The sequence below is a fragment of the Cinclus cinclus genome, chromosome 20 (genome assembly GCF_963662255.1).
Source record: "Cinclus cinclus chromosome 20, bCinCin1.1, whole genome shotgun sequence".
NCBI lineage: Eukaryota > Metazoa > Chordata > Aves > Passeriformes > Cinclidae > Cinclus > Cinclus cinclus.
This window is the reverse complement of record NC_085065.1, coordinates 3,201,306-3,225,811: the sequence shown is the minus strand read 5'-3', so window position 1 is coordinate 3,225,811 and position 24,506 is coordinate 3,201,306. Positions and strand designations below refer to the sequence as shown.

The 24,506-nt window shown below is 47.1% G+C and overlaps 1 protein-coding gene across 3 annotated transcripts in view; it reads right to left on the bottom strand.

The window, feature by feature from the left end:
* The window catches only part of GAS7 (growth arrest specific 7), a 75,175-nt gene that overhangs the window by 35,301 nt on the left and 15,368 nt on the right, over positions 1–24,506 (bottom strand). For 2 of the 3 annotated variants that reach the window (XM_062506300.1, XM_062506298.1), the window contains exon 2: positions 7,879–7,999. In XM_062506300.1, coding sequence (XP_062362284.1) covers positions 7,879–7,999 — 121 coding nt within the window. Of the gene's footprint in view, positions 1–7,878; positions 8,003–24,506 lie in introns of all 3 variants that reach the window. The other variant, XM_062506299.1, reaches the window with a different exon arrangement.

Below are 24,506 nucleotides of genomic sequence, written 5' to 3'. Positions count from 1 at the left end.
CTCTGGACTGCAACACAGTGACCTCACACTCCTCCATGGGCCTCCCAGGACTGTGGCCTTTACCTCCCTCCTAACACCTAATAAAAAGAGACAAAAAAAAAGCAGGAAGAAATGACCAGTGCAAATCCCTCTGCTCCTGCATCCAACCTGAGAGTCAAGCACACAAGTGCTGAAAGCAGAGTACTGGGCAGCACATGAACTTGTTCAGCAGGAATTGAGGTATCAGAGCTGGAATCCACTTCCATCCCCCAGGCAGTTCAATAAAAGAGAGACTGAGGCTGCTAAACAGCTTTTGACCTCAGTCTTGAAAGACACACCATGGAGACAAGCACCATCCAGGAGTTCCTGAATTGTTCTGTCCACGTGTTGAATGGAGAGGTGCTTGTTGGCACCTCCACAGCACAGGAAAAGCTGCTGACAAGAGCTCTCACTTGATCTTTCAAAATGATTACTGGGATATCTATGCCCCTCCTTTTGCAAACACAATGTGACAAAAGTGAGCCCTTTACTGCAGGCTTAGCAACGATAATAATGCTATTTCCAGCACTTTCTGAGACATGCTTTGTTTTTCTAGGTTTTAAGCCACTTACCAAGGCAGGTTGCTATACCACCCTTTTGCTAGGGGCATCCTGTATCAGAGGGAAATTGTCACTGAAACATTTTAACTGTATGAGGAAAAACATGTAATAAAAAAGCTTAACATCTCTTTGGTGTCTCCATAGAGGACATCCTTTCTGAGCTGCAGTTCATAAATTGGAGTTGACAGTAGCTTGTGAGGCATGAATAAAACCCCTCAACTCAGAGACCTTTCAAGGAAACGACCACTTTCAGCCACACATCTCAGGACTGCCCCAGAACTTACTGTTCAAGGTGGCATTTTACTAATGATGTTTGTGATGATAAGAATATGTGGACCTTAATTAGGATCAAGAAAACATGAAAGCAGAAGTCCTGCTTTCCAGGAGATAAAATGCTGTTTAGTAAGTGGGAAGGACCTTACATAAAAAACAAGAAAAGGCTGGAAATAAGAACACACCATGTCAGGTCGGGCTCAGCTGTGAAAGCAAGGTGGCAGTAAGCCACACAAACACTGGTGTCACAAGTACATAAGTCATCTTTAATGTGATGGGCAAGGTAGCTGGAGTGCTATTGTTTGACTAATGCAAGAGGTATTGCAGCTGCAGCCCATCAGAGAATTTCTTCAGCATAATGAAATATTTTCCTGCTGAATCTACCACCCACACACAATTGCAAACCCCTCCTACAGACACTGAGTAACTCGTTAACCACGTAGTGGCTGTGCATTCTGGGCACTCTTTCCTGTGTTTTGGCATGGCAAGCAGAGATGTCTCTAGATGTTGCACAAGGCAGGTGCCAGGCACTCAGCTGTAATGTCACTGGTGCACATTCAACTTTCTTGTACCAAGGCCATGCTCAGAAAACCTTAGGTACACTGAAATTGTCTTGGGCTTCACTGTGCAGACTGTATACAGCTCAGAGGCCCTTACAATGGTTTCAGAATTGAACCTGCTTCAAAGGGATGATAACGGTGGAGTAGCTATCTGGTGAGATATCAAGTAGAAACAGACAGGAATGTGCTGTTTATCACCTCTGCACATCTGTTCCAGGGTCACCCAAATTCCTTCATTACTGATTTTCCTAACATTTTTCTTCCACGTAGGAACACTGTCTCACAGATTCTATTTCTTTCTAGTTAAGAACCAATTCCTTGTGGTTTTTCCTGTAAAGACAATGAAAATTAGACCACACAACAACATACAGTGGAAATACTGTTACAGTCAGGTGAGATCACAAAATAGTCTGAGTTGGAAGGGACACAGAAGGATTATGGAGTCAAACTTTTAGGTGAAGTGCCCATATGAGGATCAAATCCACAACTCTGGCATTATTAGCACCCTGCTCTGACCAAGTGAGCTCATCTCAGAGTCAAGATGTGTAACAAAGGCAGATAATCCCAGTATGGAAGGACATCAACCACTGGAAACAATGGTGACAATAACAGTAATGCCTCACAGGAAGGGAAGCATCTGCTGCATTTTGAAGGTTCAGAAGAATCAAGGTATTACTTGCCCCTAATATCCCATTTTCCCTCCCCATGGAATGCGTCTGGATACTTGTGTTACCACTTCTGAATAGTTCAAGCACTAAGAGCAATAAAATAATTAACCCAAAAAAAGGTTTCTGCACTGAGGCAGAGAAGATGCACCACCAGGCATGGTCAGGAAGACAAGCTGTTGAACAGGCAGGTCACCCAACACCTCTTGTCTTTAGGAGGAGGGCACAGAACTACACACAGAGTTCATCTGGGGAGCAGCACAGAGCTCCACCACACCAAACAACGTACAGCTTCAGCTTGCTGACCTTCTGCAAAGGCTGTGCCCCCCTTGGTCCCAGCCCAGCAGATCCTGTGCTGTGGAGCCCACCCCCTGTTCTGCCTGGTGACATTCCTGGCTGATCCTGCCTTTCCCTGCAGAGCTCAAGGGCAGGACAGTCCATGGAGGAGCAGGATCTGCCCCAAAACACAGCGGGAAGATTCAGCTCAGCTGCAAATGAAAACCACAAATGGAATGTTCCTCTGAACTCATATTAATATTGTTTCACTCAGACAACAGAAAAAGCAAACCAGCAGATGAGTGACAAGAGCCTGGTTAGACATGATGATTGTAAAAGCTGGGGAAAAACGAAGACACCAAATAAAGAGCAACTTCCATTCAGTCCCAGGCGTTTGTCAGCTGCTACATTGACAAGTATTTTTCACGTAGTTTAGGCTTTACAGACTGAAAAAAACAGGCTTGAGGGGGATTTCGGGAAGTCATACTGTCCCTGCTCTACCCCAGAGAAGGCCAACGTGAATTTTCATGGTTTTGCATAACCTGCTCCAGTGATACAGACTCCCAGGCTGTACTCCCACACTTCATTTCCAAGAGAACTTGGAAGGGTTAGTTGTCCTGGCTGCAACTGAAATGTGTTCGAGTGATGAAATTTGAAATTTAAATTCAAATTGAAATTAAAATCTTGTAGTGATGACAAGCATTGCTAACAGTCTTCTCTCTAATGGCATTTTATGCACTTTAGGTCTATTTTCATGACCCTGTCCACATCTTTGCTTTCTAAGGGCAGACACCCACAAGCTCTCAGCATTTACCCACAGGCTATGTTTTCCACATCTTCCATCACTTTTGCTACTCTCTTCTGGGCTTTATCCAACTGACTCACATACTTCCTGAAGTGTAGAGTCCAAACAAGATAAAATATTCCAGCTGAGGCTTTATAATTTCCTTGTAAAGTTGGAGGCTTACCTCATGCCTCACAGACAACACTCCTATTTATACAATGGAAAATGCTGGCTGGTTTGTACTAGCACAACACTGCTGGCTCTCACTCAACTTCAGATCCTCCAGAGTCCAGTGTGTTCGTCTGTAAACTGTTCCATTGCCTGTCTTTGCCACTTAATTATTTCTGTTGAAATCTCTGATCTTAAAGGCATCTTTACTGAACAGCATCCTCCTATTCCAGGGTGATTGTGAATTCTGAGCCTGTTCTGCGCAGGAGAGAACACTGTGTTCTCTCCCAGCTCCAGTTAAAAGTTATTGTTTGAATAAGTGTTCTCAATGTCAACATGCCATTCATCAATGGAAATGCTGCCTAGAATGGATTCTTGGACAGATCACTGCAGGATTCCCTTCAGTACAAAGTCCCCTTGGACAAGGGACCATTGATCACCATGCTCTGAGGATGAGCTGGCAGACAGTTTTGCAGCAGCTTATTGTAATTTAACTATGGTCCCTGCTTTGCTTTCCCTTTAGTCAGCTTTCAAACTGTCTTTCTGCTTTTAAGACCTGTTTTCCCATCAATGAACTGCCCTCTTTCACACAGGTTCCCTACCCACAGACCCTGCCTGGATACTGGGTAAATGTTTAGCCACAGTCCCACCCCACGAGAAGGCCCATACCTCCTCTCAGCAGAACTTTTCAATGATGGAAGTGCTAAAACTGCCACAGACTTGCCAAGAAAGCCTGCTCTTGATAGCATTCCTCCTCAGAAAGGCAGTGGGTGCCAGCAGGGTCCCAGAGTGGGGCAGAAGGATGCTCTGTACCTGACCCAGGGCTCAGCCACAGCCCTGAGCTGGATGGATCCCCTCTCTCTGCCCTGGGATATGTCTCCCACTGACTGCCAAGGCAACTGGTGGACACCCAGGGCAGGTGGAGTGCTGCAGTGAAGGACATGCCACTCTGGGAATGTCCAAACACAACATTTACATGAACAGACAGTGAACCCAGTGCCTGGAGCTCCCACAGTATGCTCACCATGCTGCTGTGTGGCTCTCTTCCACCTCATGCGTGAGAAACCTGTGCTGGAAGGGGCAACTAAAGGGAGGCTGCATGATAGCAATGCCTCAGGGACATGTGCAAAAAGAAAGGAGCATGGATCTGTGTGCCCCAGGCTCCAAGAGACCTCAGAGAGCACTGTTCAATCTAAAATGCAGTGCTAAATTTGCTGCCTTACACCAGCCCAGAAGGAAAAGCCACAGTGGAGCACTCCAGCAATTAACTGCATTTAGTGGCAGGTCAAGACTATCCCTTTGGACTCTGGAAAAGTGGGATCAGAGGTGCCCTGCAGCAGGATGCTGTTATCAGGGATTCAGCAGCTGCATCCATGGATGAAGCACCCTTGGATGGAAGCAGCTGGACAGGACCCCTTGGGCTTGCTTGCTTGCTTGCTTGCTTGCTTGCTTGCTTGCTTGCTTGCTTCCTTCCTTCCTTCCTCCCTCCCTCCCTCCCTCCCTCTCTCTCCCCCTCCCTCTCTCTCCCCCTCCCTCCCAGCCCTCTCCATAGATTCCTGGTCTCTGGGAGATCTGAGAAGTGGCTGTGACATTACACACCAGAGTTTTGCACCAACTGCTGTTGGTGGGTAACGATGGTTAGGAGAACTTTAATTACATAGTTCACTGAAGGCTGCAGTGATCTGTGAAGGCCAATGAAGGTCAGCCAGCTGTCTTCCACTGACCTCTGAGCTCCATTGTGTGTGCATTAAACAGTGACACCTCTCTCAAATGCTTCAGTGTACTTTCATCACCTGGTAAATGGTAATCAGAGAGCAGCCTAGAAGTACATCTATACCTTGATGGAGAGGACATCTGGCTGCTGAAACAATGGTGCCAAAGAGGCCAAGAAGGACAGAGGCCCATGAAGTGACAGAGATGTGTGCCAGCACCATGTCCTCATGACAAATATTGCCAGTGTTTATCTTGGTACTCCCAGCAGCAGCTGCAGCAGTGACAGCACAAGTAAGCAGTTCAGACAAGTCAGCAGTGAGCTGTCCAGTGTGTGAGACTGGTAATAAACATTACACATGCCAATGTAGCTCTACCACAGGAAAGATGGAGACTGCAGGTTTAAGGCTTATAACATACTGTCTTTGACTTACCCTATAGCTCAAACCCAGAGAATACATTCTAAGTGTCAAAGTGCAGTCCCACTGTTAGGAGCAAGTCTCACATGCCAAATGTGACCTCGTGGTGACTGCATGGCTCAGCAGGTCCAGCTCTGCAGCACAGTCAAGGAAAAAAGTGCAGCAACATGAAATTTGACCAACATGAGCGTACGGACAGTCCTGAACTACAGGTTTTGTGGGATCAGAGGTCAAAGCTAATTAGTCAGATTAAATCAAAACAGTGTCCAGACAGCTGCTCATGCCAGGACTGGGTAAGGCTTCACCTCACACTCCAGCCAAAAGGCCTGGAGGTTGCTTTCTCATTGTCTGAAGCCTAGATGACACCAAAAGTGACACTTTTGTGGCACATAATCCACCTTGAGGAAGCACAGGCATTTGAGATCTGAGTCTGATCATGCAATATAGCCCAACCAGAGCAAAAACACTCTCAAGAAGCATTACCCAGCCACAGTCTCTATCCAGCTACAGCAGCATGCTCTAACTGAGCAGGTTAGATAAGCTGAGCTTGCCAGGAGCACCAACTAAGCTGGAGAGCAGTCAGAGTGCCCCTGCACATGCTGCAGGAGATTCCTGTTGTCCCACAAAATGCTACAGCCCTCATGGAACAATGGGAGCCTCAGAAATGCCGGGTTCCTGAGTCCAGCATAGGAAAAAGAGCAAGCTTAACTCCAAAGCCAACTGGGCTTAGGATCAGTCTGGTGAAAAGATTCTCATTTAAACAGAACTTGAATAAGTGATCCCTAAAGCAAGGCTCAGAACACAGAAACCCCCCTTCTACCCTCTCTTATATGCTGTTATTCTGAGAACCACACAACACTAATAGTTGAGAACATAACCATAGATGGTTTGGGCATTCTCCTGAGAAAGACTGGTTGGAAGTGACCTCTGGAAGTCTTCAGACCAACTACCCTGAGCAGGACCACTGCCAACAACAGATCAGTCACAGCTCTGTCCAGCCAGTTTCTGAGATTTTCCAAGGACGGAGATTCCCCCACCTCCCTGGTCGGCCTGTGCCAAAGTTATCCTCCCTTCCTAGAGGAATCAGAAATCTTCTGATTTCTGGCCTGAGCTCCCAAGCAGGATATGGAAATTGGCCCTTATTATATTAATTGTATCTTTTGTGAGGGAAGTACAAAACTGCCTGACATTATGGAGAAATTTAGTCCCAGTCCCCCAAGTTTCTGAGGCAGGGTCCCTTTGACAAGAGCTCTTAGCACAAAAGAAACAGGCTCTGCCTCTTACTGGTTTTACCTGGCTTCAACCCAGTGAGTAAGGGTCCACCACAGTGATGGTAAGTATAATCACCTCCTCCCCCACATCTGAACTGCAGTGGGGATGAGGCACCTAACTCCTGATGATCTCCCCAGCTGGGCAGGGGATGCTGCCCATCAGCCAGAGCAAACTGTGCTTGAAAATGGAGGCAGGGTTAAATGGAAATGCACCTACTGGATCCTGTAAGATGTGAGTGCACCAAACTCCAGTAAATAATGACTTGGCAAAGTTCTGGGCCAAAAGATTCTGGAATAAAATACATCAGCCACTGAAATGACCATGAGGTGCCCATGGCTCTCCTTTGTGAGTGAGATAAAGGAATGCCAGAGGTCACTCCTGATGGCTGCAACTTCCCTGTGAACAAGGTTAGCTCCTCCTGTCCTCTCCTTCATGTCACTCTGACATTCTTTTTGCTAAAGAAATGTGGATTTGCTGGTCACAGGACCCTGTTTTGCAATGCTGTGTGAGCTCATAGTGAGAAGAGCAGGTCGACCCGGAGTTTCAGGTAAACCAGAGGTGGTACAAGTTTGACAAGTCTTGAGCAGGTGATAAGATTGTGAGTTAAATCTGCTTCTCAACATGACAGTGACTAGAACACACAAATACAGACTGAAAGCTTTGTCTGTGTTGTCCTATTACATGCGTTTCTCTTTCTTTGTCTCCATGGGCAATCTGTGTCTGACCAGTTCACTGTTTCTGTTTTCCCCAGTGGTGCTTTAGTGAAATCTGATGTTCTATCAAACTACTTTACATGCATGTATATATTAACATGCATGTATATATTAACATGCATGTATATAGACATAAATATCTCCAGGTAAAGAAAATAGGGAATATGGTAAAAATTGTATCTTTAACAGTGTTTCAGATTCTAAAGCATTTATGACAGAGGAATTTCTACTTTACATTCTCTCTCTTTTCTCAATGTTTCAGATGTCTTCTGATGGTCAGAACTGAGCTGACAGAGGATCATAATCTTCTTGTATATTTCTTTCATATGCTGTCAGGATCATATTAATTACTTTAGCTCTGCAACTACTTTTGTTATCAAAATCAACTAGCAAGATCATTTCCTGAAACACATCTGTGCTGGTATGGTGAAACATTTACTGGAAAGCCACTCCTGCTTACCATTTGTGAAGGTGTTCACGTAGTACCTGCGACCCTGGGGAGACATGTAGCTCTGCCAGCCAGGGGGAAGGTGGCCATTCAAGGTGTCTTCTTCTGCCTGAGGAGTTGCCTTTCGGGGTTTCTGCTGAGAAAAGAAAAAAAAAAAAACCAACAAAACAACCTATTAAGTCAATATCTAGGTAATGTAAAGTTTAACCAGACACACAGCTGGAAAGAAATGATTTGGTTTGGCATTCCAGAGATTCCAATATACCCAAAGAATTTCAGTCCATTTCTCCCTTCATCTGTGCTAGCTTCAGAACATGAAGCAACATTGCCTTGAAGAAATCACCATTTGGGACAGATATGAACCTCTCTGTATTTAATGTCCCAAGAGCACCTGTAGCTGTCCAAGAAAATAACTCTGGTTGAGCAGTAAAACACAAAGCATGAAATGATCAAGTGTCTGAGAAAGAGAGGCAGGTATCTGGCCCTCCTTTACCTTCCCATGGATATACCAGTGAGTCAAAGCACTGATCATGGAGGTGCTGTCACTGTTTATTTAACACAGGCACCATCACCTGAACCACAAAACCAGACTCTCTCCCAGTAAGCTCCATTGGATAGCACAGAAAACAAATCCTGGGACACCTCCTCCACCATGGAATTAATGGTCCCCTGTTATTGTTTGCAAAAGCACACTGAAGAAAAGTAAACTGTGCAGTGTGGGAGTGTACCAGCTCTTGGAGAATATGGCAGCAGGCTCGTTCCCTCATATTCCCTTCATGGATATCTGGCCTTGAAAATAACAAACATACACCAGACTATCTCTGCTGTGCATGAAAACCTCAAAAAGAGGAATCTGGGGTAAACCAGCCCTGGGCTCTGTTTCAGAAGATCCAGATTTCACACATTTTTGTTGCATGCTCACCATTTCTGTACCTAACACCTTCTTTCCCTTCTGGAACTGAATTCCCTCCATTCCCACTACGCCTGCTTCTTAATATGATCCTACAGTGATTCCGTGTGCCACGCAGGTCACCATTAAGCTCATTCTAGGGTCCCATGGTGTTCTTCCACTTTGCACAGTTAGCACCAGTGCCCTACAAGGACAGACATTACCAGTATGCTTAAAGAAAGCTCTGAATGGCCCCAACATCCTTTCAGTCACATTTTCAGTGTTGCTTTGTGTCTCTACTGGACTGCAGGAAAAGCAGAGGTCCTTCACAGGTGAGTGCCATGGCTGCATTCTTAAATAAAGACTATACCAAGAGACAGATGTGGATGGTATACAGTACATACCAGCAAATGTTGGATGGAAACAATATAAAGTTAACTCAGTGTTTCAGCGGTAGTCTCTGCCAAAATGTGCATCACTTCAAACAGCATGCAAGCATTATGTTTTGCAGTTGCTAATTCTGTTTTTTGGTTACTAATATTTATACCTTTGCTTCTGATTATGCCAATCAAGAAGTGCTGTGAGCACAGCGGTCTCTGTCAATGACAGTCAAAAGGAAATCTCTGCACTGCAAAATGCTGAAGTTCTTGTAAGCAATGGGGAAACAGTTTGCTTTTATGTGCATGTATTGTGGTTTAACTCCACAGCCACCCACTCCCTGCCTCCCACTCCTGGGACAGGGAGGAGAATCAGAGAAAAAAGTAAAATTCATGAGAGAAGAACAGTTTAATCACTGAAATAAAGTAAAAGATAATGATGATAATAATAATGATAATGATGAAATTAACAAATAAACAGCAGGAAACAAAAAGAGAGAGAATTAAAACCCAAGAAAGACAAGTGATGCACAGTACAATTGAACACCCATACCCAAGCCTTCCCTGAGCAGCGTTCAGCCTCTCCTAGCCAACTTCCCCAGTTTATACACCGGGCATGACATTCTGTGGTGTGGAATATCCTTTTGGACAGTGGGGGTCAGCTGTCCTGGCCTTGCTCCCTCCTGGCTCCTTCTGCAGCTCCTTGCTGGCACAGCACAGGACACTGATGAGTCCTCCATTTAGAGTGAGCACTGCTGATCGTCAACTAAAACATCATGGTGTTATCAACATTATTCTCATACTGAATCCAAACTCAGCACTGTACCAGCTACTAGGAAGAAAACTAACTGTATCTGAGCTGAAACCAAGACAGCATGGAGTATGTGTGATCTCTTCCCTTTGTTTTAGATAGGAATGCCACTCAGCTCACTATTGGCAGAACTTATCCCCCCATGAAGACTGCAGAGGGAGAACCACTGAATGCTGGGACCACTTCTGTGTTAGAGCCCCTAACTGGTCCCAGTGCAATCCCCTCCCAACAACACTTGGACTACAACTCCTACAGCAGCTTTGGGGGAAAGAGGAACTGAAAATGGCATAGGGAGGAAAAGAAGAAGACGCAAAACTTGACTTCATACAGGTTTACTCACCACAGAATCACCAACTGATTTGTGTTGGAAGGGACATTAAAGATCAACTCATTCATCCCCCTCCATGGATAGGGACACCTTCCACTATCCCTGGCAGCTCCAAGCCCTGTCCAGCCTGGCCTGGGATACTTCCAGGGATCCAGGGGCAGCCACAGCTTTTCTGGGCACCCTGTACCAGGGTCTCGCCATTCCCACAGTAAAGACTTTCTTTCTAATGTCTTAATCTCAACCTACTCTCTCTCAGTTTGAAGCCATTTCCCTTTGCCATAGCACTACAAGTACCATTCTCATCATATAGGAGCCCATGATGCTCTGGCATAGATAGTGTGGAATGATGAGACCCGGGATAGATGCACATGAGCCTGGGCATTATAATGCACCGCAGATTAAGTACCCCATAGTTTAGGCACACCCAGCTAGCCATCCTTTCAGAAATGAGAGTGCCAGAGAGGCCATTGTGGGTAGCACTTCATCCCTTTTCTTCCAAAACAGGAGATCTGAGGGAAAGGAGAAATTTTCTTGCTCTGTTTTCCTTGGCAGACACAACTCTGTCCCATCCAGGCCATCTGCAGTCCTTTCTTCTTGCACCAGCACAGCTAAACCAAGACCATGTTTGCACACCTATGTGGGAGAAGCTTTGGTTACTGTGGCACGTGATGACAGGCAATCCTGCTGCTGGGACACAGCAAGGACAGGGTCGTCACACTGGACAGGGAGCAGAGGTGACTGGCACACAGTGTTCCAAGAGGCCAGCTCCACATCTGGCACAGCTCCACATCTGGCACAGCACCCACAGACAGGCTTCAGAGCTCTCCCAAACCAGGGCACCCCTGTTCCCAGCCACATGCAACAAAGAAAGTGCTTAGAGGTATCCATGTGTAGATGCACCTCTTCCTTAGACAGATCAGCAAGACTGGACTGTTTCTTTGATTTCTTGTTCCTATTTTAGGAGAATTATTGCCAGGATAATTTTTGAGAACAGTAAATCACAACAGAGGATATCTGCATAGAGAAGAGTTTCCCTATCAGCAGAGAGCATTGCAAACCAGCTAAGAGAGAGCAGCAGGCAGGGACTGAAAGTTGAAGAAAAGCTCAGCTTGAAAAGAATCTGCCAACAATAAGTATCAAGGCTTACCAGGGAGCTGTGCACTTCTTGTGGTTCCTCCATCAAGACTGATGGCCTCTGTCTGGAAGTTCTGCTCTATTCCAATAAAAAGAAAAAGCCAGGATCCTGACACCCCTGCCCCAGCTCAGGCTGGGTGGGCTTGCAGTCCCTTCTGCTTTCTAAACCTTCCAACTCCTATAGAGCCTTTGAGCTTAGAAATGTTCAGGCCACTCCCCTGACTGTCACTGCTGGAAGTGTCACCAGCTGCTGTCACCATGGTGGTGGATAGGCAAATCTGGATGCAGAAAGGATGGCTGCAACACTTGTCGAGGAAACAGGAAACGTGAACAATGTGAGCGGTGAACGTCTGACCCCAGTGAAATCCTCCTCCATCTGTATTAGATGCCTCAAAAAGGGATCCAAGTGTCTCACAAAACTTTAAAATCCAACAGCACAAGCACTTCTCTCCCACGAGACTTCCTAGGATCAGAATTCCATGTAGCAGGGGAACATGCAAGAGCCAGCCACCCAACACGTCTTGTTCCACGTGACAAGTGATGGTTTTTGTCTGCTGCCTGCAGAAACACATGGATGGAATTCTCCTGATAAATGCATAGCACAGAGGAAACAGAAATGAGCAGGAAATACAGAAAAGGCACTGGAGCTCTTCAGCACCAAACAATGTGATAGAGAGATGGCAAAGGCAAGCACGTGGAATAAGAACAGATCTGTGGGGTTAACTCCTCTAATCCAGGACAGCAGCACTGAAAAGAGGCAGAGGGATTTGCTGTTTAGGTCAGAGCACACAAAGCTGACCATTCTCTATGCTTCCTCCCTTGCATCCAAAGGCACTGGGACAGGGATGTGAAGAAGAGAACAACCTGTGTGGGCCAGAGAGCCACCCCACAGCACCAAAATCCTGACAAGGAAATACTATTTCATCCATGTGCTGCTATGCACTGATGGTCTAGAAGTGTGTCTGAAGAGAAAGACAACTGGGTCAGACATCCTGTATGCCTCACATGAAGAAGAGCAACAGCTAGGCCCTGCCTGTGGGAGCCCTAACACTTTCTGTCTGTCTGGGCCAGCTCAGAACAGGGCAGCACAGACAGCAGGGAGGTGGTGAATGCCTCTCCCTCTCCACCTCTTCTGATTTTCTGACTGTTTGCTTTTTCTTTTCTTTCTTGGTCTTCTTGATCAAGTTAGCAGCAGCCCAACTCGTTCTGTTCCTTTGGAAGAGCCCTTGGCATCATGATTTCCTCCCAGTGGTGGAAAAAAAGCCAAAGAGGGTTTTATGCAGCAAAGAGAGGCAAACGGGAGGAACACACATCAGTTCAATCCATGATGACTTGACCCTGAGGCAAGTTCTGCCTTGCTCAATAGAGGAAAATGACTTCCCATTTTCAAACTGCAGGAAATCCCCATTCTCCTTCAAAGAGGGATCCTGGGGAGGAAACATCTGTGTGTTAACAAGCCTGAGCTCCCTGAAGATGTATGGGCTTGCACAGCAGAGCTCAGACCAGGGGCAATTCCCAACACACAACCCCAGGGAAAGGAAAGTAAAACAATCCCAAACCCACAAATTAAGGCCTTGAGCAACCTGATCTAACTCAGAACAAGGGGTTGGACCAGAGACCTTCAAAAGTCCCCTCCAGTTTAAATTCTTCTGTGATTTTTGATCCTATTCAGCATAGCATGCAGCATTGGAGCAAATGAAGAGGAGCCTCTGGCTGTGGGAAAGGGCTGGAGGGCAGCATCAGCACATTCACCTGCTGCTCCCACCTGTGCAGTCACACTTGCAGACCCAGCAGCACAAGGAAAGGCCACAGTGCCCAAACAAGCAGCTGCCCTGCAGTGCTGGAGGATCACTGGTGACAGGAAGATGGGAAAACTATGGAGGGGAACCTCCCTGCAAGGAGCAATGCAAGGACACAGCATGAATCTGCCCCAGAATAGCCTCTGTCCTGTGGGGAATGGCTTGTTCTGCACTGACAGTACTGAGCTTATCTTTCTGTCTAACTGCAGTTTGTGTGACCACTGAGCTTGGAAAAGGTGTGTGTCAGTCCTAGAGTATGGTGCAGAAAATGCAGAACCACAGAACCATAAAATGGTTTGGGCTGGAAAGGACCTCAAAGATCATCTCATTCCACCCCCCTGCCATGGCAGGGACACGTTCCACTGCTCCAGTCTGCTGCAAGCCCCAGTATCCAACCTGGCCTTGGGCACTGCCAGGGATCCAGGGGCAGCCACAGCTGCTCTGGGCACCCTGTGCCAGGGCCTGCCCACCCTCACAGGGAACAATTTCTTCCTAAAAGTTTACTAAAACCTGCTCTCTGTCACTCCAGGCCCTTGTCCAAAGTCCCTCTCTAGCTGTCCTGGAGCCCCTTTAGGTACAGGAAGGAGCTGTATGGTGCAGTTAAAGAAGTGAGGTCTGTGTTTGGCTTCAGCTGATGCCTGTACCAGCCTGTGACCTGGCTCAGGAGAAGGCCTGAGGCACCCACAAACCCCTCTGCCCGCCCTCTACCTCTCTCTGCCTCGTACTTTGAGTCATTCTGTATTTTGTTCATTTTTATGCAATCTTTCTTGCTCAACATTTGGTTTCCATGGAGTCACATACACTGTGTGAAACTGATTTATATATAGAAAGTAGAACAGGTCATATGATCTGTCCTGGTTGTCACAGCAACCAGCACAGCTTCCCTCGAGCTCAATAGGATGCCGCATTCTGCCGGGGACAAGTCACCCTCCCTGGGTGGCCCTGCCCGTGCCACTGCCCTGCAGCCCTGCTGTGCCACTCCTCTGCTCTGGGCACTGGCTCCTGCCTCCTGTGCCACCACCGCTCGTCCCCACAGAGGACAGTCCCCTTCCTGTGCTGAGTTACAGCATCTCAGAGCGCTGAGGTTGAAGCTGTGTGCTGAACTATGCCCAGCACATAACCCACATTTCAGTTTAGCTGGGCAGCTCTCATTTTTCCCAGTTTTAAAAATCTCCTTGTGCTAATAAGTTTCCTTTGTGCCATGCCACTCGGCTTCACTCCTTCTTCCTAAATAACTCCTGCATCTCCATGCAGCTGCTCTTACCTTGGATGCCATCTCTGCCACCTTCCCAGCAGCTGATGGTGGCTGTGACCAGGAGGAATGGATGGCCAGCTCTCCCTTATCTCTGCACTCCTCTCTGTCTCATTTGGCTCTGGAACACAGTGTGAATGCTTCCCACCCAGCTCTGCCTGGTCTCCAGCCAGATCCACAGCTGCCAAAAGCCTCCCTTCTCACCCACCCAGGTCCCTGGCTGTGGCACAGGCATGTGCCCAGGACTTAGCTTTAATGTAGTGTACATGAAAAGCACTGTGTTAGCAGAGAATAAGCCTTCTGGGACTAGTATATTTTTCTCCATCAGTACCATAAATGAGGGAAAAACAAGCTGTTTCTGAAGGACACATGACCCAGGGAGGGAGACGGGGTGATGTTTTCTGCCTCGGTGCTGTGTGAGAGACGAAAATGTGTGGGAAGAAAAATGCTCTGACCTGTGAATCCCATCGTGACCCCTTCAAAATAGGGGCTGTCAAACCAGAAGTGAAAAATCTGAGTAATTCCAGCGCAGCTCAGCCCTCTCCCTTCCTTCCCAACATGTGCCTGGTGCACAGAGCCATGTGCCAGACTGGGAGAAGTCACAGCACAGAGCTGCAGCTGAGCCTGGCCCCTGTGGTGGGTGACGTGGGACTCCTGGCACCAGGTCTGGTCCAGATCCTACCACAGACGATGCTCACTCCCTGGCAAAGCAACAGCTCAAGGAGTGCTTGGCAGTAGCAATCGGTGAGTTTTGGCTGAGGAGGGAAGCTAGGCAGGTGTAAGAAGTAGGAAGCATAAGAAAGATGGCAGGGCTGAGATTCAGTGGGGAGAAACATCATTGGGAGTGGGGCCCTGATTTGAAGAGGGTGGTTAGCAAAAAGACAATAAAAAGCCTTTGACAGCAGGGATTTGGGGAGTGGCAAGTGAGCAGGAGGGTGAGAGCAGTCTGCAAAGGACAGCCCAGCTGTCAGCCTTCTCGCCTCTTGCTCTGCCTGAGCTCTGCTCCCTTTCTTGTGCTCCTTTCTCTGTGTGCTCTCAGGGGGTGACAGCATTCAGCACTTCATGACAAGGGTGCAGAGATCTGGCAATGAGAGAGCAACCAAGAAGGGGGAAATTAAGTACCACCCTCTCACCAGATGCCAAGGACCATGGGCAGCCAGATGGGAGTAGGGTCTACTCTGAGAAAGCCCATCTATAACACAGTGACCATAATGCACCCACAGGAAGGCCCAGGAATCACCCCCAGAAAAGAACACAGTTGTTTTTCCCTTCTATGCTAACAGACAAGTCACTTAATGGACAAATCTGCCCAATTCCCTTTGAGCAGCCCCTCTCCTGCACCCAGCTGAGCCATGCATGGACAGGTGATGGCCAGACTGACACTGGACAGGAAAAAAACCTACGGCTAGTCACATCAGGCAGCCACAAGGAGTTCACACTGCTGGATGCAGCCTCTACAGCACAGCCTTGGAAGGACAACGAGCAGTCATGCAGACAGACTGCTGTGATATTAGGAAAAAATTCTTCACCAAAAGGGTGGACAGGCATTAAGAGAGGTTGCCAAGGCAAGTCAGAATCACTGACCCTGGGAGTGCTCATACAATGTGCAGATGTGGAGTTTAGGGACATAGTTCAGTGCTGGACTTGGCAGCGCTGGGTTAATGGCTGGACTTGATGATCTCAGAGGGCTTTTCCATCCTTAGGGAATCTGTGATTCTATGAAGGGCCCAAATCCACACACAGCACAGCAGAACACAGAGGGACAACAATAGGAGCTGAGATAACCTAATCCCACAAACAGCACTCTGCAGCCACCCTTGTGGTGAAAGCCATCAGGTCCTTGGTCTGGGGTGAAAACCTTCACAGTGAGTCACAGGAAAGGTTCTCCAGACCCCAGACTGATAGAGGGATGCAGGGAAAAAGGTATTATACAAGACAAAGGATGATTTGGGGTAGATGGTTAGAGGAAGAAACAAAGATGGGGAAAGGGATGAAACCAGTGAAGGGTAAGAGGATTCAAGGAACCACTTAAATAGGCAGCTAGTGAGGACATTTGTCCATGCCCTGACTGATGACTGCAGTCTGTCCTGTCTAAGAAACAGATGCTGAAGAGAAAAGGGGGAGATCTTGGCATCAACACATGGCTTTGAACACCCCTGTGGGAAGTCAGCATATGAACCATCCAGAAGTTAAAAGTCCAGTGAAAGAATGCCAGGAAGGACTGGGCTGATACCTTTTACCCATTCCCAAGCACATCTATGATAAACTGCCTCCCTGAAATGTGGAACAAACCCTCCCAGCAGCCAGTTTCCCTGTAGGAGTCAAGGAGCTTTTCTGAATTAGCTGTAGTCTTTTTCCTTCTTCCCCAAAGGAAATACAGAAATTAGCACTCTCCCATTCCTCTGTTTTCCTCTCAGCACCAATGCTTCTTGCTGTTCAAAGAGTCAGCATTTGGTCATCCTTTGCTAACCAGCAGAGTGGGTATAAGCTCTGGAGGTCTAGGCATGCTTCATCTGCCAGGACACAGCCAGCACACCGAGTGCCCTGCTCTGCTACTTTTCTGTCATCAGAAAATGAAGCCATGCTGTCTCCCTATCACAATGTCTCAAAATAACAGGATGTGGCCAGCTGGGACAAAGCTGATTTCTCAAGAGATCCAGGGCTGCCATGAGCACAAGTTCATGTTTCTATGCAAAAGCTGTGCATGCTGCTGTGTAAACTCAGCCCACTCTAATGTGAAAGACTTGGACATGAACTACTTGAGCCGCAGCCCCATCCCCTCAATGGGGATGGAGACCCAGAGTTCTGCCACAGATTGTCATGAGCTGGCACTCCTGGATACTAAGGCTTCCCCAAGCAGGAGCTATCACACCATGGCTCGGTAGGAATGGGCAGAAGAAGGTGAAAGACTGGGGATGAGGCAAATGCCAGCCCTCTAAAAACCCTGGGCTGGATGTGTCCTGTGCCAGGGCAGCCCAGGAGCAGGCAGGAGTCCTCCTGCCTTCGCTGTGGAACCCCCAGTACTCCAGGGGGAGCTGAGGTGGGACCTGCAGGTTGTGCGGGGAGTGGGGGAATGGTCAGAGCCCCTGGCAAGTGGCTGGGAATGGACACTGACCCTTCATGTGACCAAGGGCTCAGGGCCCTGCAGGGCTGAGCAGAGGGTGTTCAGTCACCCCAGGACTCTGCAGGAGCCAGAGAACAGCAAGACAGCAAAATAACCACAGCAATGGGTATGTGGACTGTAAGGCTGTAAAAGCTCAGGGATTCTTTTGTTCAAGGTCTCTCCCCAGGGCTGTTTCTAGCAGTGTATCATTCAATTGTTAAGGTATTTTCTTCCCAAAATTGGATGCCTGAATCTCTGCTGTGGGAAACCTGGAGCAGGGAAGTTTTTATCCATGCCTCACCCTTATCAGGAGGGATGTGCAACTCCGTCTGTGACACCAGCATCTGGTACGAGGCAGAGCACCAGGGCCAAGCACTCTGAAGGGCTGTGTTGTTCTGGCATCTGAGGACAACAGGGCCATTGTTGAGCAGACCTTGTACTGTCAGAGTCACCCCCAGAAGCACAGAGAGTCACAAGTCCAGATCAAGCCAGCTGCAGCATTACTGCTTGTCTCCAGTTTGACACGACCTGCTGTGGGGACAAATCCCTCCCTGAAGCATGGCACACCAGCTCAGTGGTAAGAGGCCCAAGAGGCAGCCAGGGAGTCGGGGGCACACTGCTTGCTCCAGGTGCTCTGCCCTGAAAGGGTGACTGGAAGCAGTTTAAAAAAGAAACTTCCCAGATATTTAAATTTGCTGTCTGATCCCTCTCCCTGGGCCGTGGCATGAAAAAGGGGGGTAGAAAAGTCACCCTCAGCAGGCTTGAGGGCAAACAAAGAGCCGGGCAGCATGGCTGCCTTTTGGAATTCTTGTGCCTGTGAATGCAGCTGGGTTTGGAGGAATGGAACATCTGGGAATAATGCCAAATGTTTTAATGTGGGGCCTCCAGCCTGTGCACTGCAGGAAGCTCAGCCTGGCTCAGCAATCTCTCTACCTGAGCTGCTATCTTCCTGCAGCATCCTCTGCAATTCCAGCAGTTGGAGGCAACTCCAAACAATGCAGTTCCAGTATCCTCTCTCCCATCTCTGCCAGGGCACGCCTTCATGTGCTTCATTTCTCATACATCTCATACATCACTAGGGTTTTAACAAGCCTCATTCTACTGCTGGGTTCTGCAGTTTCCCAGACACAATAAAATCTCTTGATAACAACTAATAATTAGTGTCCTTTCAGAAAGGAAGGAATTCTCCCTTAAAATACAGAGACTCCCTCCCACATGCACACACAAGCATGCATAGCGGAGCTAAGGCACAGCAACCTCAAACCTTGCTGCAGTCATCTGCCAAAAACGTGTATTTACAGAAACACTTTGGAGCAAGTAACGTATCTAAAAGTTAAAAAAGGCAAGTAAAAGCATCTAGATAAGTTTTTGGAGATCTTATCAGATCTCCAGAGCTAGTGTATTCTCCTTCTCGTGATAAGTTAATAAAAGGACACTCTGAGAGCATCCAAAAAATAATCCCAGTTAGTTGCCTGTATTTATCATAGCATCAGAGAATGCTTGGGATTGGAAAGGACATTAAAGCTTATCCCATTCCAACTCACTGCCATGGGCAGGGATACCTTCCACCAGACCAGATTGCTCAAGGCCTGTCCAGCCTGGCCTTAGACACTTCCAGAGCTAGGGCATTAATTTATTTATCTTTAACTCCTTCTAGAAAGACTTTAACTAATCTTCTCTCTTTTAGGAAGAATGTTGGGCAAGGTGCCTGAGAACCTTATGTTTAATGATTTGCATTTCTGATAATTTTATTGTAAGTATTACTATCACAAAACCCATGAAATTAAAACAAAATTGCAATAGTTAGCTCAGATTCTGTTTCTGGCCCCAGGCCTTAAGCAATCTTTTTGGCATATTATAGCAACACTTTCCTGTACTTTACAATGAAATTTGCGTCCTCCTGTTGCTGTGGTTGGGCAGATCCTCACATAACGCACCTTACTACTTTTTCAAACTGCAACCTTTACTTACAAACACCCTCAATTCTTCTTGAATGAAGTTTCCCTGCAGAGGAAGTCTGTTCCCTGGATTAAATGGCCCTCCATGACCAAAACTTTGGGAACCTCAGATGCAGAGAAAGCAGTGAAATGGCCAAGATACAAAGTGCTGCCAGATGCACATTCCTGCGCCCTCCCTTGTAATCTCTCTCAGGCGTGGGGAATGTGGCTGTTGTGCCTGTAACCCCACAGCACAATGCACTCACACAGACACACCACCTCTAGTTTTTCTTATTTTTGCTGCTGCTACAGATCTTCATAAATGAGCAAACAAACAACAAAATAAGGCATAGGAGGAAGGCCATTCTGACCTCTTGGTACGCCTGAACGAGGCTGCAGGAACGCCCACACGGAGCTGTAACTCACCCTGCCTGCTGCTGTGGCCAGGCAGACAGAGAGAGAGAGACAGACAGAAAGACAAGCAGCCAGGCACACAAACAGGCAGCCACTGGTGGTCTGAGAGCAGGGCCATGCTCCCATGTCTGCTGGCAGGACAGGGTGGCAGAGGAAGGACAAGGGACCTTGGGGGCAGTGCAGAATGCTTGGTGCCCCTCGCAGCTGGGACAGATTCCTGCCAGGCTCAGCAGGCCAGGAGAGCCCCACTGACACAGATTATTGCATCTGCAGCATTTATCCAGGGGCCCCTTCTCAAAGTATGCTGATGTGGGGCTGCCTTTGTACCCTGAGATGTCGCTCAGGAAAATCCTCCTTCTCCACGGGGTCAGCGACTCTGGAGGTTGCTCAGGCATGAACAAGTGTGTCTCTGCCTGGCTGCCTCAGTCCTCTCCCACAGCAAGGTCTGGACAGCCACGTCAGAGCTGTTTGCTGGGCTGAGATCAAGGCCAGCCAGTGTGTAATGGAGCATCCTGAAGAAGCCCTTGGTGGCCAGAGCAGCAGAGGGTCACCAGTGCTCTGCAGGAGCCAACTGGTTCCCTCTTCCCCATGCTCCTGGAAAGGACAGAGCTGGTTCTCATCCATCTATCAGCACCAATAGCTCTCTGCAGCTGCTGTCCCCTCTCCAGCATTCCTGCACAGTGGCTCTGCTCCTTCTGGATTTTCTGATTTGGAGGAGGACATAAGCAGAGGACACCTGTGTGTTTCTCCCACATGCAGCCTTCCCAGGACTCTAATGTGAGCAGCTATTTCAGCAGACCTGGCAGTCCTTGGTGAAGAGAACGCCTCTTATCTCTGCCGAAATTAAAGTGTTTGTTCACATTTACCTTCTAATTAGTGGCCTACCTCTGAGGTAAAAAAACTGTTTCTTGTCCTCACAGCTGCTGCTCCTGGCCCTCTACATGCTGAAGGGAGGGAGCTCAGATCTCATTTGCCTGGTTTAGCTCTTTTTAATGAAACTCCACCATACAAACATTTTGTCTGAGAAGAATATCCAGGCCAGTGCATTTGTGCAGTGAAATTCATTCAGTCCCGGACCAAATGCAAGAATAACATTTAAGGAAGCACACTGTCAGTGGTGGGGAGGATTGCACAGACGAGGGATGGCAAAGGCAGACCTCAAGGAAAGTGCTGGGTGGCAGCTGAACAGAAGACCTGCTGGTGGGAGGTGACCCACTGCAGATGGGTCAGACGTGTGCAGAAAAACATGGAGCAGGCAGAAACACCCAGGAAATATCAATTCAATATTCAGCTTGGAAAAAGTACAGGTAGGAGAAAACTGTCCCCCCAAAAAATCCAGCAGGGGGGAAATTCCTGGAAATAATCGCTGATGAATTTTAATTTGCCCTGTGCAGTAACTGAGTATCCTCAGAAGAAAACAATGAATGTGACTGGGTCACCTCCACCCCCTCTCTTTTCCCAGTCAGTCTCCTATCCCACGACTGCTGGTTTAAAGAAGATGAATAAACTGGCTTTTTCAAAACAGCCTGGAACCTCAATCCCTGGGACTATCCTGCCAAGAGGATGCATTTCCAACATGGTCCAGACGCTGTGACCTGCTGCATACTCCCGATTCATCAAACCACACTCTCAAAGCAGATAAAGAAAATACATTGGTTTGATTGCTCTACACCTAGCAAGTTAATCTTGTTTATGGAATTGGGCATTTAAATATCTGTCTTCCTCCTATGTCCATTTCAGTATTTTTAACTGCCTGTTACTGCATCAGTGAATTTGAATAATTGTAATATGGAAACATCAGAAGTCATTGGGACTGGGAAGCCTTTGTGCTTGGTACTAGGCATGTCAGAGTCAACCTTTTCGACTGCTTTTAAATTGAAAAAAAGCTGCCAGTTATTCCTATGACAAGTACAGAAGTGTAGGTGTAAAAGTAGATAAAATCAGCAGAAAAGCATTAAAAGTAACAGGAAATACTTCATAAATGTATATTAAGAGGAAGACAAAGTAAAACAACCAGTTGAAGCTTAGCAGAAGGGAGATACCCATGAATGTTCAGGATCTACAACAAAATGTAATTTATTAATAAAGTCCTCCATCATCAAGTGGCTGTCACAGTTAATATTAACAACAAAGATTTCAGCCTGCAATAGGGAAATAATAAGCTGGAGAACCCTGAGATCGATAGACTTTCGAAGAACTGTCTCATAAATCTCAGATCATTTGCTAATCTTCTCTGAGAACCCATGAAAAATCTAATTCAAAAGAGTAAAAACCAGATATCTAGGAAAAAAATAACCTGAATGGGAAAAGAAAAAGTAGTTTAATACAGGGCAGGAATAATAAATGAAAGGGGAGTGTCTGGGATATGCCATCAACCTGCTGGAAAGAAAAAGGGTGCTTTACTTGCTCATCCCTCACAGGAGAGAGAAAAATGATTTTAACTTGCAGAAGGGAAGGTTCAGGATGAAGGTGGCATTGAAGCCACAGTAAAGGCTGAACCTCTTTAATAAAACACCAAATAACTATTTATAAGAAATGATGTAGGTATTATTCAGCCTTTCTGAAGCAAAGGAGTGAGCTTGTGACTGGAGTATGAGGTACACTTATGTATCCTCAACAGCTGTTTCCAAGATTACACCATGCTGACATTCCACTGGGAGATGGCTTGGAATGGACACATTTGATACAAAAATAGAAATATTGTTTAAAGTATGATATTGTGTATTAGAAAGAAATTAAAATCTATTAGAAATAATCTCACAATCTAATGAGAAAATGCTCCTTAGGAAATATCTACACTTGGAACTGAAAGTTAAGAATTGGGGTGGGGGTGATACAGTCTTTCTGATGGCACTCACAACAAAACCTTTAATAATACTATCACAGTGAAAGTGTGTCTGGCCATCCTGCACTACCTGCACATCATCACCTCAAAGAGGCATAAAGAAATCATTCTTATCCTATAAACCCTTTCCACATGAACCTCTGCAAGCTTTGGCATATGAATTATGGTAGTATTTGCAGCTGAGATATTTTGAAGCCTGTGACTCCAAAAATAAAATTGCACCTGGGGAAAACATGAGAGTTCTGTTGAGTCTGCCGATTATATTCCACTACTTTAGGTGGGATTTTTAAGTCATATGCTTTCATGAAAAAGGTAGAATTGCATTTTTAATCTAGACTTAACATAAAAATAAATGGCCATAAATTTCCAGATCACAAGCTGCTACCCTGTGATGAGAGGAAAAAACAAGTATTGCAGCACAACTTTTGGTACAGCTAATCTAGGAGTCATGGAAACACTCTTTTGCTATTACCCAGAGCACCAAGTTCCTACAGGTTCCCTTCTGTCAGGAGCTTGTCCTGCTCAGGCACCTCACAGTTTGTGCTACTTCCCTTCTGAGACTTCCAGTGAAGTCCTGGGGAACCCCTCTGTGAGCCCTGTGGTGCTGCACCCAGCTGCCTGAACATTTGTGCTGGGCTTAGACAGATGCAAGGTGGGGGAAAAAAATTAATTCTGGGAAAATTTAATTCAAATCCAAGAGCCGCTTTCTGGGCTGTAAAAATCGTATTTGCACCTTCCTGCTCTGCTGCAGCAGCCTTGTTTGTGGAGGAGGGAATGGGGAGGCTGAGAACAGCCCTGCACTTGCAGGCAGGTCCCACCTCCTGGACACCAAACCTTGGCCTCATGCCCAGGAAAGAGGCAGGACGATGCAGAACAGATGCTGAATTCAAACTCCAGATTGATAACAACACCCTCAGGCTCCTGCTCTCTGACTTAGCAAGAGAAGAACAGCTTGGCAAGACACAAAACCTACATCTCAGTGCAGTTCCTTGTGGGAATTGCCATACAGCCTGTTTGAGCATATCCACAGGCAGAGCTGCTCCATTCTCTTGCCTCCAGTCAGGACTGCAGACCTTAGCTGAGCAGGTGCTCAGTGCTCTCTGATCACCAGGGAGAAAAAGACAACCCAGCTCCTTCAGCCTGGACATCTGAAAAAGCTCTGGGAGAGTCTGACCTCAGGAGTTTCTCTTCCTCAGTTGGCTGTAAAGGAATCAGAATGGTTTGTCTTTTTGAAGTAAGGATTAACTTGTTCTTCACTGTCTGCAGGACTGAGAAGTTCCTGCCCCAAGGCTTCTCACCTGTCCACACTGGAACACTACAGCATAAACAATCCCTGAAGCTTGTAAGAACACTGCCATCCCCCTGAACACCCTCTGCTGGCATTTCTGATGGCCCCCTGGGGCACCACGATGGTCACAGCACAGCAGTTCCCTGAGGAAGTATGTAGTGCTTGACTCCATGCAGTGAAGGAACTGCAGCCACCTCTATCAGTTTCTGCCCTTGAGCTGCTCACCTGGAGGAGGTTGGTGGATTCTCCTCTCCTGGAGACTATAAATGAGACAGTGGACACCAAACACACACAGCCCCCACCAGGCACAGAGGCTGTCAGGAGGAGCCCTCGCTCACCCCATCCCAGCAGTTTTTCACTGGTGAGTTCTGGGCAGCTCTTGCCAGGCATAAACCAGCACCCATCCACCTCTGCCAGGAGGTGGAGATAACCTGTTTCAGTAGGCACCCACGTGTCAGTGAGC